The sequence below is a fragment of the Gracilinanus agilis genome, chromosome 3 (genome assembly GCF_016433145.1).
Source record: "Gracilinanus agilis isolate LMUSP501 chromosome 3, AgileGrace, whole genome shotgun sequence".
In the NCBI taxonomy this organism is placed as follows: Eukaryota; Metazoa; Chordata; class Mammalia; order Didelphimorphia; family Didelphidae; genus Gracilinanus; species Gracilinanus agilis.
The window spans coordinates 95,048,839-95,067,947 of record NC_058132.1 but is presented as its reverse complement, the minus strand read 5'-3'; the positions used below and the strand labels follow the sequence as shown (position 1 = coordinate 95,067,947).

General features: G+C 38.0%; 2 protein-coding genes across 2 annotated transcripts in view; one reads left to right on the top strand and one right to left on the bottom strand.

Moving 5' to 3' along the window:
* Positions 1-11,762, bottom strand: part of PPME1 (protein phosphatase methylesterase 1) — a 68,385-nt gene extending 56,623 nt beyond the window's left edge. Inside the window, exon 1 of the mRNA XM_044668138.1 lies at positions 11,504-11,762. Coding sequence (XP_044524073.1) covers positions 11,504-11,604 — 101 coding nt within the window. The 5' untranslated portion in view covers positions 11,605-11,762. The remainder of the gene's footprint in view (positions 1-11,503) is intronic.
* A 615-nt stretch (positions 11,763-12,377) lies between these two features.
* Positions 12,378-19,109, top strand: part of C2CD3 (C2 domain containing 3 centriole elongation regulator) — a 175,150-nt gene continuing 168,418 nt past the window's right edge. Inside the window, 2 exon segments of the mRNA XM_044668915.1 lie at positions 12,378-12,432; positions 13,855-14,124. Of these exon segments, the coding sequence (XP_044524850.1) occupies positions 12,378-12,432; positions 13,855-14,124 (325 nt within the window).

Sequence of the window (19,109 nt, the reverse complement as noted above, 5' to 3'; positions counted from 1 at the left end):
ATATAGACTACAAGGTTCTGTGTCTAGAGGCAGAAAAAGCATAAAGTTGCTCTTGCACTTCCCAAAAAAAGCCCCAGCATAGTCAGAAAGCCTCCCTGAAACCAGCTGTTACACTCAAATCAGACCACCATAGGCCAGGATCTTTCGAAGGCCATGGCCTTCAGAAAATGCAACACCCTGAATCTCAAAGATCCAGGAAGGTCTAAATCCAGGAAGTGGAGATTAGTGCAAGAATCTAGGGTGATACCAAGCAGGGGTGACAACCCTACTCAAAACAAAACAACAAAAATAGCAGGAGGGCACAGCATGGCCTTGATGTAAACCCAGTACAGGAAATAAGAATGATAATAAGATGAGTAAATCAAAAAAATATCAATCAGGATAGGAAATTATTGCAAATCTAAAGCTCCCTCTAAAGAATGGGGTAACACTTAACAGCTACAAATAAGGAATCAAAGGGAAAAAAATGAGATTTTTCTCAAGAACTACATGAATACCAAGAAAAAAGGAAGCAAGAGGTAAACAATAAAAGATCTTGAGAAAAGAATTAGGAGGGAAATCATTAGCCTAAAAGAGAAAAATAAAACCTATCCAAATAATACTCTTTGAAAACCATTTTGAGCCAAAGATAATCAATGTCTTCAGAAGATAGCAAGAAATAATAGAACAAACTCAAGAGCCTAATAAGATAGAAGAAAATGTAAAATATCTGATCTAAAAAGGTAATCTGGAAAATAAGTCAAAGAAAAATTATGTAAGAAATAGCAAACTCTTTAAAAACCATGATTTTAAAATAAAGCCTGGGCATCATATTCCAAGAAATAATAGGGCCAGTCTTGGAATCAGGAAGACTACTAAGTTCAATGTCTGCCTCTAATACTGTTTCCCTTATTATCTTCAACAGAGCAGTCTCTTAGGCTATGATGGGAATTGACTAGCTAAAGTAAATTTAGCAATATTAAAAAAAGAATCAAATTTTGGTGAAGAAACTAAGACTGAAATCAAGGTAAGCTATACAACTTTAAAAAGTAATGTAGAGTGGGGCAGCTGGGTAGCTCAGTGGATTGAGAGCCAGGCCTAGAGACGGGAGGTCCTAGGTTCAAATCTGGCCTCAGACACTTCCCAGCTGTGTGACCCTGGGCAAGTCACTTGACCCCCACTGCCTACCCTTACCACTCTTCCACCTATAAGTCAATACACAGAAGTTAAGGGTTTAAAAAAAAAAAAGTAATGTAGTATAGTAGAAAAAAAGCAGAATTAGGAATCATAAAACCTAGGTTCAAATTCCATAAGTGTGTCTCCTCTTTTCTGAGGTTTAGTTTTTTTCATCTATAAAGACAAAAGCTTTGACTAGATCTCTAAGATCTTCCAGTTCTAGACACTATGATGTAGGTAATACAAGTATCATTTTCCCTCTACATCATTCCCTATTAGGAGACAGTATGGTGTCCAGAACTAAGGAAGTGAACAGTCCTATTGTACTTGGCTTAATTTTATGGGAGAGAAAACAGACAGTGCTCCCAAGACTAGGTGACTTCCTCCAAGATCAGAAGGCAAATCAAGTGGATAGTGCCAGATCCCCTAAATCTAGTATTCTTTTCCTATATACTATGCTTTCTGCTTAGGAAGAGAAAAAACAGTAGTTAAAAGAAAACAAAAAATTTTATTCTTAGGAAACACTGAAACACAGAAGACAAAGTCAAATATAGACAGTAAGGGGGTGTAATTCGTGGGAATGTAGCTATGTAACTACTAACAAAACTAAAAAATGAACTGCAAAACCCTGAGCAGGAAACTTGTCCTAGAGATAGTTTATTTTAGTAAATCCAACAAAGACCATGAGATGACTAAAGAATGGTAAACACAACCACCAAAATAAGCTTGTTGGGAGTGAGGTGGGGAAAAAGTAAAGGTAAAAAGAAAAGAGACAATGTTACACTAATGTGAACTGCACAATATTAACCTAATAACAAGCTTGAGAGGTTTTGAGCAAATCATATTCACTCTTTATAGGATCATAGGGTTGGAAGATCTAGTCCAACCCACACATGTATGTTTAAAGGTGATCAAATATTCTGAGAGATGTCAATTAAGAAAGGCTATTGCTCTCTAACGCTTTTCATCCAAACTGTTTGTTAATTAATAAATAATAATTTAAAATAGACTCAGACTACTCCAAGGGTTCTAAACAACCTATTTTGTGTCATGGACACTTTTGGCAATTTGATGAAGCCTGTGGACCATATCACAGAATAATGTTTTTAAATGCCTAAAAAAAGTACATAGGCTTGCAAAAAACTCAATAAATTAAATTAAAATATAACTAAGATTATTTTTTAAAGTTTCTGAACTTAAGAACCCCTGTTCTACTCCAATAAGACTATTCCTGAGAACCCCTTAGGTATGGCATATGACAAATGAACAACATTTTACTCTAGAAGGATTCTAAGACCTTGTGTTGAAAAACCTTTTCCTTCCCAAGCAAATCAATTAACATCTCAAGGCCTCAGTTTCTTCATTTGTAAAATGAGCCCTGGCTCTATTCAAATTCCCTTCCTATTCTAAATCCTATGTAGAAGACACCATGAAATGAATCTTACCAAGGAAATGCAAGATCCTTTTCTTGTTTTGACTTTAGCTTTTAACAGTAAAATTTTCACCTACATATTCATCTGCATCATATTGCAAAAGGAATTCTACCAAAGGAACTGCAAAAGAAACTGAACTAATAATCAGGATAAGTGAGTTCTAGTTCAATCTCTGTGACTAACTTACCGTGTAACCTCAAAAGGTAGAGTGTCCAGAACTAAAGAGGTAAATGTCAATCAATCAGTCAGCAAGTATTTATTAAGTGCCAGGCTCTAGGGATACAAACACAACAAATTTAATAACCCCTACTTCCAAGGAGCTTCCATTCTATGGAACAGACTAGTGGGTATATATAAATCTATAAAGCATAAATATTAAGTTAATAAAAACAAATATCTAAAAAGAGTTAGGAAGACATTAGCAGTTAGAGATAAAGCAGAGGATCAGAAAAGGCTTCATGTAGAAATGCATGAAATGCAACCATCCCATCATACTCTGTTCTATTTGGACTACATCTGGTGTAATGGAGTCTGGGCACCATATTTCAAGGAAACTGATTAAATTGGAAAGCCAAGTTCAAACCACCCAAGAATCAGCTAAAGAAACTGAGGAATGTTTGGCCTAGAGAAGAAACTAATAGGATATAAGCTCTTTTTGAGAGCAAGGATTGTTTGGCTTGCTTGTATATGTATTTGAAGCAACTGATACCTAATAAATTCTTTATCTAACAAGCAATATTAATTATTGTCTTCAAGTTTATATATGTGTGTATGTATATATATATATATGTATGTGTGTATGTATATATACATATACATACACACACACACACACACACACACACAATCAGACTTTTCCTATTTAGTCCAAGTGGACAGACTTAAGACAGAGACTTAGTTCTTAAGCTTCTGGAACTTAATTTTCATCCTTTTATCCCTAGGACAAAACTGCATCCCATTCAATACCTACTACTTGGTTGGGATTTGAGGGAATGAAGATTATTTGTTTTTGTAAAGACTAAACAGTTAAAGTAAGATGACATACTTAAAAGACCTAGAGTCTACTCTTTTGGTTTATTGGTCATCAAATAGGATGCTTCTCAGTAATTTGTTAACAACCAATAAAAAAGCAATGTTATTACTATATACTACACAAGGCTTTGGAGTGTTTAGAGATCCTAAGATCAAAGAGGCTTTTAAAATATAAAGTCTTCTTAAAAACTAGGGATAGAAGGGGTATACTCTTTACTCTGTTACTTATAATGAAAGCTATTTCAACAAATGACTGAAAAATCAACCCACTTGATGAAAGCTACTTTTAAATAGGCATTTCCATCTTTCCATGGAACATACAGTCTGTTCAGTCACACTATGTCAACAATATGTTTTTTCTTAAAGTGAAAAGAATAAAGACAAATTCCTCAAGCCACAGGAAAAGTGTAAACAGTTCTGCCACAGGAAAAAGTATAGACAATTCTGTTCTAAAGTTAGAAAAATCCCTAGTCTTTCTCTATAACCATTCCATAAGGGCAAGAGAGAACAATTAATTGTTGCTGGAACACTAGACTTGTATTTGTATGTAATTTTAAAAATATTTTCTCTCCCATTAAATGGTAAGCTCCTTGAAAGCAGGAGCTATCTTTTGCCTTTCTTTATATAAGCAGAGCTTGGTACATAATAACTACTTAATAAATGTTTATTGACTACTGGTTTGCCTAAGTTCATACAACACAAAATATAAAGTCAGGGAGACCCGAGTTCAAAATCTGTTATCAGACATTTACTAACTGTGTAATCCTGGGCAAGTCACTTAATCATTTTGTGCTTCAATTTCTGCATCTGTAAAATGGGGGTGATAATATTATCTGCTTCACATGGTTTATGAGGTTGAAATGAATTAACATGTATAAAAGTCCTCTGTAAAACTTAAAAGCACTATATAACTATATATTACACACATACAACTAGGGCCAAAGTCAAGACTTCAATCCAAATCTTCTAACTCTAAGTCTGGTGTTCTTTCTGCTACACAATGGTGTCTAATCAAGGAAAAGACACTGTATACTGGCAGATACAATATGACACCAGCCGTACATTTTGGAACATTAAATATACTTAAGGACTAAAAGCAATTGCAAGCTCTAGATATAGTCTGAAGCATTCAAGAAATCAATTTTTTCAACACAACCTGGCATTCTATCCATTTCTTGAGTACCTACTATATATCAGAGGTAACTAGATAGTACAGTGGGTAATAGTTTTGGAATTAGGAATATCTGAGTTGAAATCCTGCCTCAAGCCCCTTACTAGTTGTGCAACTCTCAGCAAATCACAACTTCTAGGCTTCATTTTCCTCATCTGTAAAATGGAGATAGTATCGCCTAAATCAGAGGGTTGTTGTGAGTTTCAAATAAGACATGTAAAATGCTTTGCAAATCCTTCTTTTTTAAAAACTCTTACCTTCCATCTTAGAATTATTACTATGTATTGGTTCCAAGACAGAAGAGCACTAAGGGCTAGGCAATGGGGGTTAAGTGATTTGCCCAGGGTCACACAACTAAGAAAGTGTTTGAGGCCAAATTTGATCCCAGGCTCTCCCCTCTTAGGTCTGGCTCTCAATCCACTGAGTCACCTAGCTACCCCAGTGCTTTGCAAATCTTAAACTATATATAAACACTATCTATATTATCATTATTATTACTATAGAGAAAGGTTGGTACTGGGCGCTGATGGAATACAAAGATGAATTCAAGACATGACATTCTCAGGTTTATGCTTGGGTTTATGGGACTAGGGAAAAGGGGAATAACACAACACTAAAGTAATAAAAGGTCTTTAAAGAGTTCACAGGAAAAAGGCACTCTCTTAAAACTGGATAAAGGAGACAAGTGTCTCCACTTGTCTTACACTAGTAGTTAGTATTTGCCACAAATATCAATTAGCTTCCCATAGCTAGCTAGCTGAAACTCAATTCAAATACATATCTATAAAGTGCTTTTCATATATGTGTGTATATAAACACACATATTTGTGTATATATAAATGTGTCTATGAATATTTACATATACTTATATATGCATATAAAATATATATATACATAAATATATAATATGTATATGGCTCTGTGCTTGCTGTTAAGGATTCAAAGATTTTTTAAAATGGAATGGTCCCTTTCTCATAGAGTTTACAATCTATGAAAGCACTAATACATGTACCCAAATATCCATACATTGGTCTTATGATCAAAATGATACCTCATGGGATATTAGTTAAAATTATTTTTGTAACAATTATAATTAGAATGTGCAAAATATCAACCTTTATAATGAGCATGGCAAGAGAAGCTTTCAGGTTTGCACTTTAAAAATCATCCAGTAATAAATATCTAATAGTCAACTAGTTTTTCTTCTGACTTAAGTGATCTTGTCCTTCTAAGTTGCTATGAAATTGCATTTTAACTACTCTTACCCTTGTGCATATAAGTAATACTACATTAATCCAGAATGTGGGGGGAAAGGAGGCATTTCTAAGGGCTATGCTTAGCCTTTTCTTCAGGTGGCCCAAGTTTGTTCTTTAAGTATTTGTTGAAGAAATTTTTCCAAATTTACCATACATTTTTTGTTTCCTTAAATAGTGTTACTTCATATAATTCAAACTGTACTTGATTCTTTGCTATCATGTGAACATCCATTACTGGTTGACTCTATAATATAGTGTGGCATATATTTTAGTCTTTCTCCTTCTCTCCATTTTATACCATGAGCTATCATGGTGTTTGCCTATAATACATCCCTACTGACCTATTTTGCTATACAAAATAACCAAGTTTGTTAATTATTCTAAATTTAATTTTTTTTTTGAAAGAGTGAATAAAAGAGTATGTGTTCTTTGGGGCCTTATCTTGGTTATTCAAGTGTGTGACTTTAGTGCTACAAGGCTTCAGATGCTGATTATGCCAAAAAATGTTTGCTCCAGATGACTGGGATACAGAATATCTAATATGTTGTAACATACCAAATGTATCCTCAAACGATGATAAGAGACAAAGAAAATATTGTATAAATACTATTAAAAAACAATTCCATAAAACAAAATGGACATATTGTAGATTGGCACAGCAAACTCTGAGAAATAATGGAATTCTATTTGCTCTGGGGTTTGGTCAAAAGTTTTATAAACATCTTTAACTGGAAAGGAAAATCTTTAAATTATTTCTAAGCCAACACTTTAGTACCAAAAAAATTTTTTTTGTAATTGGGTTATAAACTTCCCTGCGAAAATAGCCTATCAATGTACCCTTCTATATTTACAGGTCTAATTCAGTAAAGTTCAGTTATTGAATTATGTAGGACTCAGGAAAGTCACATTTTGGCTAATTTAATAGAACAATTTGTACATGAAGAATTATTCTATTTGTTTGACTGCCATTTGAAAAGATTAGGCTACACAAATTATAACATTAAAGCCAATAGGTAGTACAATCTTGTTCTAAGGTACTGGGAATGAAGTTAAAAGAATTGGTTACCATAGAAAAAGTAAGAGCAAGGCCTTTGATTCTATTCCTAACTCAATCTGTGACCTGCAGCAAATCACTATGCTTCCATTTCCGTTTTCCCAAATGTACAAATAATATAATAGTGCTGCTTCTAACTGCTTTGTTCTTTTCCATTTTTAAAAAACTCTTACATTCCAACTTAGAATCAATATTGTGGTAAGTGCTAGGCAATTGCAGGGGGAAGGGAAGATTAAGTGACTTACCCAGGGTCACACAGTTCTCTTCTTTCAAGAGCAAGTTTTAGGTGCTACCCAATCTAAAAAACTTTCTGGATCCACTCCAGCCCAATCACTATATTGCGACCATACATTTATGACCAAGTACATAAAGACAAACGAACAATTTAGGACTAATGAACAGTTATAGTGGTAACATTCTAAAGTACAATAGGGTATGCCAAAAATAAATTAACACCTCACATTTATGTAGTGCTTTAGGATTTGTAAAGTTTGTCTCAATAACTGTTAAGTAGGTATTCAAGAATAATCCCCATTTTATAAACAAAGAAACTGAACTTCAGAGAAGTTAAATGACCTGTCTATGGATATAACCAGTGAGGGTTTTCCTGGCTGTTCTCAAAACTCAGATGAAATTTGCATTGAATTGTCAACTTGAAATTTATGCAAATTCTTATCAGGTTAGGTGGAACCTTTTAATATTTCTTTTTTGAAGCAAACCAAAACCCAAACAAACTCAATTTGGTTGCTTTTTATTTATCTATTGCCCTTAATTTTACTGAATCTCAATAGCAAAAAGGCTTTCAATAACGTAATTCAAATAAGCATTTAAGTTCTTTAGGGCAGCTAGGTGGCACCGTGGATAGAGTTCCAGTCCTGGAGGCAGGAAAACATGAGTCTAAATCTGGCCTCAAGACACTTAACAACTGTATGATCAGTCAGTCACAAAACCCAGTTTGCCTTAGTTTTCTCATCTGTCAAATGAACTGGTCAAGGAAATGCAAATCATTCCAGTATCTTGGTCAAGAAAACTCTAAATGGGGTCAACGAAAAGGCAGGCATAACTAAAACAATGGAACAACAAATTAAGTTCCTTGTCTCTAAAAATTTTTCCTCCTTGGAAAAAAATTTCTATTCATTCTTTGATGTCTACCAGATTCTATCTACCACATGTCTTCACTAGCACCCTCTCTACCCAAGACCTTTTCCTTCTTCTCTCTCTCATAAGATCTATGAAGTACATTTACCATTTATTTGTATTTTGGTGTATCATGTGCCTTATCTACCTGGCACATATGTCCCGTAAGTTCTATGAAAGTAAACAACAACAATGAATCTGGTCATTGATTCTTGCCTAGCATCCAGCATGATTCTCTATATGAAGTAGGAACTTAAAATGCATACTGATTAATACTAGTAGCGAATAATTATATGAGTCAATTAGATGGCACAGTAAAATAGGGCACTAGACTGTGGAATCAAGACCTCAGTACAAATGTGGCCTCAGACACTTACTGGCTGGGGGACCCTGGCCAAGTCAATTAACCCTGTTTGCCTCAGTTTCCTCATCTGTAAAACATACTAAAGAAAATGGCAAACCACTCCAATATCTTTGCCAAGAAAACCCGAAATGGGATCAGAAAAAATTGGACATGACTGAACGCAACAAAATAATGAACTATTTATATGGTTTTTCCTCGTGCCAGGCATTGTGCTAAATGCTTTACAATTATTATCTTATTTGGTTCTCACAACATGGAAGGTAGATATATTTTTATCTCCATTTTATAGATGAGGAAATTAAGGTAAGCCAAAGTTAAGTGATTTGTCCAGGGTCACACAGTTAGTGCCTGAAACCAGATTGGAATTTGGCTCTTCTTGACTCCAGGTCTGCACTTTATTCAATGCACTACCTCCAAAGCCAAGGTTAAAAAACAGAAATAACTAAAGAGAATACATATTTATATATCACTAGAAATATTTCTCAGCTCACGAGTAGTAAAACTTTATTAAAACATGAATGGAGGAGCAGACATGATACTAAGGGGAGAAAAGAGAAAAAGCAAAACAAAGAGTAGAGGGGAAACAGGAGAGAGAAGTACAAATAGCATGAATTGGTTTAGAGAAAACCTTTGTCTCTGAATATAAATAAATGCCATATAGTAAACAATGAAGCTTCATTAACTCTATAGGATTAAGGAGAGGGCAAAAAGATAAAGTATGAGTTATGGCATATTTGAAAAGGATCACTTTTATCTACCCATAATATGACTCTACCTAGGTCATAACATGTTCCTAATGTGCTTTTATGGGAAGAATCTGGTAGCTGGAGATCCCAAAAAACTTAGTGTAAGCTATTAGTAGTTTAATAAAGCTTTAAAAGCTTAAAAAACTGCACTATTTCTTTTGAGATATGGCTTAGATTAAAACTGCATTAAGATTTTTGGGGCAGACAACCTATAGAAAGTACACTGAACTTGGGAATGATGAGACCTGGATTACTTGTCCAGACTCTGCTACTAATGTGTTATGTGAACTCAGGCAAATTATTTTCCTTCACTAGATCTTCTGTTTCTTTATCTGCAAAAAAATGGAATTTCTACTCAATCTTTAAGCTGAGACCACTATAGCAAACAAAAGAATAGATACTGGACCTGTGATTTCATTGTTAATAAGGAACTAAAAATTGCAGAGAAGGTGCTGACCTGCACTGGGGCATAGCTGTCACAATTAAGGGAGTGTTATTAAAGAAACAAAAATTGAGTGACAGAAAAACAGGAACATGAAGGTCTGAGTATCACGGTATAGACCAAAGCTAGAAGTCAAACAAATATTCTAAATTCCTACTAGAAACTTACAATTATAGCCAAAACCATTGATTTCTTTTCAATATTACTATCTACACAGCAAAGAAATGAAATCTGATAAAAACATATTTTCCCTTTAAGAAACAAGAAGCTATGTGTAAGTATGAAAAGTTCTTGCAAACAATTTAGTCTAGGAAAGCAAACAGGTTTTATAAAGAATCTTTCAGCAACTAAGTATCCTTATAATCAGTGGACTTCTAAAAAATTTATTTTGGAATTTCCCGCTGAGGTCTCTTTCATGGCACTTGTTTTGAAAGAGACACTCAACTCTAACAGAGATGACACAACCTATTAATCTGGATGTTAATACTGGTGGCAAACTCAATGTTTTTAATATCCTTATACTGAGATAATGTCTGTCTTTGAGTTTTTATTTCAGTACCAGAGTTTAAGAGAAAATAAATCAATCAACTTACTAAGACTTCTCATTTTGGAAACCTTTTTATAAGAAATCAATAGCTAAGAAACAAAAAGGCAATACCTGCTTCTATACAGTTTCTGTATCCTCATTATTAATCCCCAAACTTCCTTCCCTCTCTAGAAGTCCATAATTCTTAAAAGGCCAAGATTTCTCTTCAGTAAAACCTAACCTACCACCTTCCTTCAACTAGTTCAATTGTGAGTCACAATCCTTTTAAAGTTCTTCCTTAACCTCCTAGAATTTATTACTTTTCAGTCTTTAAGTCTTATGATTCCAGTAATGCTTTAAGATCCCAGTGCCCTAACATCTATTCCTTTTATTATTTGTCCCTAATCTATTTTATTCCCTTTTTCTCCAAAATACCAAGTCAACTGCATCACATTTCCTCTTCCCTATCCACACAACCAGCCCGCTAGTACTCTAATCTATCACACGTCAAAGTCCTCTCCTGCCCCAATCATCATAGCACCATCTACCTCCCAATTTGACCCCTTCTCTCATACCTACAACTCCTACACAGTCTTAATAAGTTCGATCAATTCACTTCAGACCTTTTTATGGTTATTTCCATTCTCTGAGTAGTCAGTCTCCTTTATCACACTTGTCTTTCCCATAAGGCTTTCGCTCAGTTCCCAACTCTTCTTCCTCGCTACTCTTCACCCCACTTCTATGCTCGCTTCCCAATAGTGGCCCACCCCACCCCGAGTCCCTTACAGTCACTTGTTCTCATTGGCCTTCCCTCCTCACTCAGTTTCCCCTCTCATTTCCACCTTCTCTTTCCGTGGACTGGACCTGTCCCTTCCTCAACCTCTTTTGGTTGTCCCCATCAGTCGTACTTTCCCTAACGTCCCCTCGGATTCTCCCCGCCAGCCCCATCACTTATCTTTTCCCCAAAGCCCTGTTGGGTCCTCCCTACATTCGCTACCCTTACCCTTCCCCCACTCCCCCGACCCCTCAGGTTGCCCCGCCCAAGCCCAACCTCCCGGTCACCCGCTCCTCCCACCCAACGCCCCCTCGGGTCGCCCTTTCCTCCCAACCGTCCCCTTAACCCAGCAGCCACAGATCTCTTTTAGGCCCTGGCCCAGCTCTGGAACGGAGCAATGGGAGGCACGTACCCCATGCGCAGCTTGGTTCCGCTCTGACCGCCCCCGCCGCCCGGCAGGGGGGGGCGGGAGGGCAGGCGGCCCAGGTGCATGGTCTTCTCCAAGGCCGACATGAAGGGAAAGGAAGGCAGGAGAGAGGTCGAGGTCGCCGCGTGTCCCGTCCTGTGCCGTGTCGCGCTGGAGCGTCGCCTCTGGGGCAAGTCTGCCTAGAAGACGCCTAAGCGGTTTCAGAGAAGGTAGCAGCACTGAAGCTGCTCGGCTCACCGTAGCCCTCGGACAGCCCCCGACCGCCGCCGGCGCCTCCTCCCGCCCACCAGAACCCAAACCCCTCCCCTCGTCGCCAAGCCTAGCCACTCCTCGGTCCTCGTCTCCTCAGCGACCCGACCGGAAGTGCGCAACCGCTCTCCTGTCGGGGAAGCTGGGTAGCAAAGTAGGTGCAAGCGCGGCGCGAGAGGGTGGGGTCCGCGTGGCCAATGAAGTCCTCCGGGAACGGCCGCTGCTACGCCTGCGCATTGCTAAATGGGCAGGGCTGAAAGTGGAGGGGCGGTGACCAGAGGAGTTTGGATCCCTCACGGAAATAGATACGGTGGCAATGCATCGTGGGTTTTGTAGTTCTCCCGGGAAGAAACATCTCTAACGCGCCTTCCTTACCCGCCCTGGGAAGCTAAGACTGTATGTGGAGAAGGTCAGCCTCCTGTGGCTTCCCTTAGTTTCCCAAGAGTCCCTGCGGCGACGGCGGCGGCGGTTGCGGGGAAACGCGCGCGCGGAGGGGCTGGGTGAACCTTGGCGGGACGCTCCTGCTACCCTGGCGAAGTGTAAGGAAGACGCGGCGAAGGGTCAGTTCTGGCGCCAGCCCCTCTGGGACTGAGAGTTCCTCCACCTCACTATGAAACAGCGGAAGGGCCCGGCTACTGGGGGTGGCCGGAGCCGCAGAAAGAAAGGTAATCCTCGGGAAGGTGGGAGCAGCCCTGAAGTAGAGCGTGGAACCAGTGGCATCAGGGAGAAATTAGGGGACCTCGGAAGGGGCGCGTTAGCTGCAGGTGCAGAGGGATGCCCTGCAGAGATTGGAAGGAAAGGGACTCAGGAAAGGAAGGAACGCAGGAATTTCAAGGTAAGGGGTGGGCAGCTAAGAGTGGCATGGGAAAGTGGGACGCAGGAGAGACGAACTTGAGCAGATCCGAGGAATGCGTCAGACCCGGGGCACAGACCGGAAAACATGGGGAAATGTGGCATCCCCAAGGAAAGGAGGGAGGGAAGGAGGAAAGGGGAGAGAGAGAGAGAACTAGGGGAGGGGATAGAAAGAAAAACTCTCAGGGCAGGAATTTACAAGCAGTTTAACACTGAGCTTGGAGCCAGTCCACATTCTGCTTTTCTATGACCCCTTTGACAGCCAGTTTCCCCCTCTTTGAGCCTCAGTTTCCTGATTTTTATATGTCCGCTAATTGGGAAAAGGTCAACAAAGGAAAACAAAAAATGTGACCCTATAAAGATTTCAAATTAGAAGGATTTTAGTAAATGTATGTATACATATATATATTAATAACTTTACCTGGTAAGTCATGACCATTTGAGAATATGGGGGAGAAAGTCTCTAGTGGCTGTACTGTAATCTTATGTCACTTCTTTGCCTGTCAAAGTTCACTTATCTTTGCAAATATTGTATCTCTTCCCCCACACCCTGCCCCCAAATAGTCTACACAGGGGTTGTTTCATGTTTATCTCCAGCACATAGGCGAAAATTAATCAATGATTATTGATACTAGAAAAGCCCAGACTGTAAAAATAAATTGAGTCTACAGTTATCATACAGAGGAGAGATTTAAATACTAGAGATTTGAAATGGAAGTTGCCATTGCCAGGTTCAATAAAGTTCTCTATAGAATTAGTTTTTCAGAGTTGGTAGAAACCTCAAAGCTTATCTAAGCCAACATACATACCTGATTAGGAATTTTTCCTATAATATTCCCAACAAGTAATTATCTGGCTTTCCCTTGACTATCCAGTAAGGAGAATCTCCTTCCCTTGCTGTACAGCCAAGTATACTTTGGGACAGCTCTAATTGTCATAAAAATTTGTTTTGTTTTTACACTGAATGCAAATCTGTCTGCAACTTTCAGCAATATCCCTGCGAAATCATCTCACCTAACCCTTTCTTATTACATAGTAATGGACCAAAATAGGAAATTCGATGACTTGCCTAAGTGATGAAACTGAGACAAATCTTCAGACTCTCAAACATAGTGTTCTTTTCACTATATCAAGAGAGTTGTTAGCAGAAATTAAGGTTCTCCAACTGTTCATATACTGTCTTATTTTCCTACCTACTCCAAATTCTGATTCATTATTCCTGTCCTTTTTCACAGGTCTAAGTGATATTTCACCATCCACAAGTCTACCACCTCTAGTTGAAGGTCAGCTGCGATGTTTTCTAAGACTGACCATTAGTAAAATACTCTGGATAGTTGTGAAGCCTCCAACTCCTGTTCTCATCCGAGTGAGATGGTGGGGGGAAACATCAGAGGGAACTATATTCTGTCCCAGAGATGCGTCCATAATTGAACAGAAAGCTGTGAGAACAACAACCCGTTATGCTATTCGCTGTGGACCAAAGCAATTTACCTCTTATTTAACAGGTATGTTTGTATCATCCAAAAGTTCCTTCTCGTGTTCTACCATGACAATTTGCACCTATTTTATCATAGACTATTTTTATGTGTATGTGTGCATGTATGTCCCCTTACCAGACTATATAATTTTCATAAGATTAACTAAACCTTATATCTCCCAAAATACCTAACACAGTGCCTTAGACAAAATAGGAACTTCATAAGTGTCTCTTGAGAAAAGTATTATAAATATGACTTTTTTATTGTACCCAAGGGGCAAAGTGAAATGTATGGTGGCAGCTGGCTTCAACATGTATTATTCATATAGCAATGTTATAGTATTCCAGAAATGTTATAAACAATATCATCAAAGACATAGCTGATCATAGAGAATGAATTGGTCTGATCATGTAGTGAGAGTGAAGCATAAGAATGAATACTGCATTGATATTCATGAAACAGTAATAAAGAAGTAGACCTCGAACCCAATGGTCAGGTCCTTTATGGAGAAAGGATTTGTGGAAAGGCATAGACAAGCATAAGATGAAAGTGTGGAGAGGTTGTGGTCTGAACTGCATAAAGTACTTTAACTTAAAGAGTACTTTTCCTACATGTGTTTGATTAAAGGCTTAACTCCAATGGAGTTAAGCCTTTAATCAAACACTTTTTGTATATGAGGGGTGAGGAAGCAGTAGGGGAAATCTCGACTCTGAAGTTTAGAGTATAATTTCCCACTAACTTGTGTTGTGAACCCTATCTTATCTATCTATCTGACACAGAGATGTAAGCCTACATGGACTTCCTCAAGTGCTAAAACAAAAAGATTATAGTGGCATAAAATGCTATAACTGTCAGGGGCAGCTGGGTAACTCAGTGGAGTGAGAGTCAGGCCTAGAGACAGGAGGTCCTAAGTTCAAACCCGGCCTCAGCCACTTCCCAGCTGTGTAACCCTGGGCAAGTCACTTGACCCCCATTGCCCACCCTTACCACTCTTCCACCTATGAGACAATACACTGAAGTACAAGGGTTAAAAAAAAAATGCTATAACTGTGCTCTGTATTTGATGGAACAACAGTTTGGCAGATCCCTATTGACCTGACAAATGCTACTTCTGGCTTTATGTCTAGTGACAAGTCTCCTGAGGATCTCAGTGTTTTCATCTGTAAAATGAAGATGTTGACTAAGAACACAGATTCTTTTGGTTGGAAAATGTTCATAGAATAGTGGAGTGTTAAAGCAGGAATGAATTTTGAAGGTTATATAATCTACCCTAACATCACAAAGATGAAGAAATATAGTTCAAAGTTGTGTTCCAGTAAGGGCACATGGATCAACATTACTTGGGACTTGAAGTATTTTAATTCTAATTCCTCACAGTAGAGTTGCACATAGTCCCCAGGTTATTTTATCAGTCATCTATCTGGATTCCCTGGTCTGCAACTGTGGAGGAAGATGCAAAACTGGGTTCCCTGCATAGCCATGGACTTCATAGCATTCCTAGCACGGTGAATAGAGGAGAATGCAGAGTCAGGCTCTGACTGGGATTACTGAACTGCTTTTTTGTGAATTTAGGGACTATTCAACCAGCCGGGGGAGGAAATAATGTTCTATAGACTTACATCCTATTTTTTATCTTGACTTGTGATTTCATTAGTGTAGGCAGCACTCAGGGATAAATTTACTTTGCCAATGCATGTCAACACTTTTTCAGCAACTTACTATCTTGTAGAGTTTTCAGGAGTGCCAAGAAGTTATGCTGAGCTTTGCCCAGCACCATGACTTTGTGTCCAGGTTGGGACTGGAACCCAGACCTCTCTGACTCTGGAGGCCCACCCTCTATTCATTAGGCCACACTTTGTTAGGGGAAGAAAGGCAAATAATAAAATACATCTGTTTCCCCAACACTTTACTCCAGGGTTCTATCCTTTTATTCTAGTGCAGTGATTCCCAAAGTGGGCGCTACCGTCCCCTGGTGGGTGCTGCAACAATCCAGGTGAGCGGTCATGGCCACAGGTGCATTTATCTTTTCTATTAATTGCTATTAAAATTTTTAAAAATTTAATTTCTAGGGGGCTAAGTAATATTTTTTCTGGAAAGGGGGAGGTAGGCCAAAAAAGTTTGGGAACCACTGGTCTAGTCGGTCAACCAGTTATTTGGCTGTAATAGTGGAATTGATAGGACTTGAATAGGATACTACTCTCTAGTGGTATAGTGGAAAAAATAGTGTCAGACTCCATGTGACTAAATTTAAGTCTTGATCTAACACCACCATTTAACCTCTTACTGTCTTAGATCTCATCTGAACCATAGGTATGATCATAATAGCACAAATAATCAAGCCACATGGGTGTTTGCAGGAAAAGAACTTAACTTCGAAATGCCATATCAATGTGAATTGTCATTATGGCTGAGAGTCAACCTTAGAGTCAGGAAGTTCTGCCTAGGATAACAGCTGGAGCCCCTACCTGAGGCAATTTACCAAACTTCCCAAGAGCCTATTGAATATGTGCTGATTTGCATTGGGAGAAAGTTTTCTCACTGGGAATTCTCTCTACATTAAAAAAAATATTTCCAGTAAAAAAAACCCAACATTTTATTGTTATTAATTTCTCATCAGTATACAGAATGTGAGTATACTAACTTTTTCACCCAAATCAAGGTTCTACTTAAACACATTCTAAAAAAATAGTAGTTATTCTTTATTTGCAAGTCCCAAGTAGAGTAATATTTCCAGAATTTGAGGTCAATAGCAGAAGATATCAGTCTGAAATTGAAATGAATAAGAATCAGGCTAAAAATGGATTAAAGTAGTCAGGTGAAGAACATGTTACTAATTTGATTCAATTCAGCAAAAGAGATATCTGTTTTCTGGAGCTATGCAGTTAAGTTCTATGGAAGCAATAAAATATAAATAATATAATTCCTGCTATTATGGAGCAAAGAGGCATGGACAAGTATGAGATACCAACACAGAGAACTACAGGACTCAGTATTTCATAGTTAAGTGTATAAAGCAGTGGTTCCCAAACTCTTTTGGCCTACCGCCCCCTTTCTAGAAAAAATATTACTTAGCCCCCTGGAAATTAATTTTTTTTAAATTTTAATAGCAATTAATAGGAAAGATAAATGCACCTGTGGCCATCACCGCCTCCCTGGATCACTGCAGCACCCACCAGGGGTCGGTAGCACCCACTTTGGGAATCACTGTCCTAGAAAAGGGCAACTACTAAGTGCAGGGAACAAGGAACCCTTCTCAGAGCCCAAGACATTTATTTGAATTTGGCTTGAAAGGATTATTAGACAGCCACTAAAGAGATGTGTCCTAAGCTTCCATCAAGGAAATATGAGCATCTTCCAGACCAAGAAGACTGACTGGGACCAATAGATTATATTTAGGGGATCTTTAATAACCAAAGGAAATAGAAGAGATGGCCTTAATGAAGTTCAGAGAATGTTGTCATTTTTACCCTGAAATATCTAGCACAAAGACCAGTTTATCCACCTAACAAGGTACTCTGGGTTATTTGGACATTACAAATTTCACTGGATCAAAGACTTAGAACTGGAAGGATCACGTCAAAGTTATATCAATTTATTCAGTTCTCTCAATTTATAGGCATGGTCCAGTCCCAGAGACATGAACTGCCCCTGGTCAGACAGGTAGGTAAGCTGAGATTCAAACTCACTTTCTCTGAATTTAGTTCCAGCACCTTTCTCCTTGTACCATATATTACTACCTTCCTCCCCTCCAATTTTTTTTAAACTCTGAAAATAGTAGTACTACAGCCTGGAAAATGACAAATGTGTCCTGGTTTAGAAAAAAGAGAAGAGGATGGAGCCTTCTAACTATAGGCTGATGTACTTCTATTCCATGAAAGATTCTAGGAAATACTCTTAAAGGGATACATTGATTATTAAAAGCTATCTTGTCTTTACTGAAAGTAGGTCATATGAGACTTAACTTTATTTTCTTTTTTGACAGTGCTACTACATTGTATAATCAGCAATGCTGTTACGATTAAAAATGATAAAGACTGATATTATAAGAGTAATTAATATTTTAATTGCCATGCTGATAGAGATAAATCAACCACGCGCCTGTAAGAAATCTCTGGCGCCTCCATCATTTTCTTCCATACCTTCCCTACTCCTCTCTGTCCCCGGGGAGCCCGATCAGGTAACCAAGAGGCCTTCTCCAGACCACCCTCCAAATTTAAGCTGCCCTATACTCTGACGTCCCCATGTCCAAAAACCGGAAACCCATTGGATCATTGGGAATGTAGTCTCAAAGTCCCCACGTGTCCACAAGAAGTTTTTAAGATACTTTTAAATGGCACCTCCCTGAATTCCAAACACACAATGCCAAAGACATGGTATACTTAATATTAGTAAGCTTTCTTCTTTCTATTCCTTGCATACGAGATGATGAGTTATATGCTAAATAAGTGTACACAAATGTTTAATATTAATTGAATGACCTTGACCTAGAGAGTAGTCATTAATGGGTTGATGTCAGCTTTGGGGATTGCCTCTATTAGGAAATCTTAGTAATATATAGTTGATCTTGTTCAGCACTTTTATCAATGACTTATTTAGATGAAACCATGCTTATCAGTTTTACATGAAACAAAACTAAAAGAAATAGATAACAAATTATATAGCAAAAACGGGATCTAAGAAATTTTCCTATAGCCTGGAAAAGATGTAATAAGATGCTACTTAATAACCATAAATATTAAGTTTTAAATTCAGGTTTTTAAAACATTTGTATAGGTTCAAAATGGATAAGGCATAGGTTTGATCAGAGAGATCAAACTTTGATAGAAATTGGGGCCATTAATTTGTACATAAATATATCCATACATCTTTGCAGGCTACCTGGTTTTAAAATGTAATTTTATCTATTTTACTTCATTTTTATTCATTTTGTTAATTATTTCCCAGTTACATTTTAACATGATTGGAGCTATACTCGGGACACCTTTAGATTACTTCACCTTGAAAAACACAGA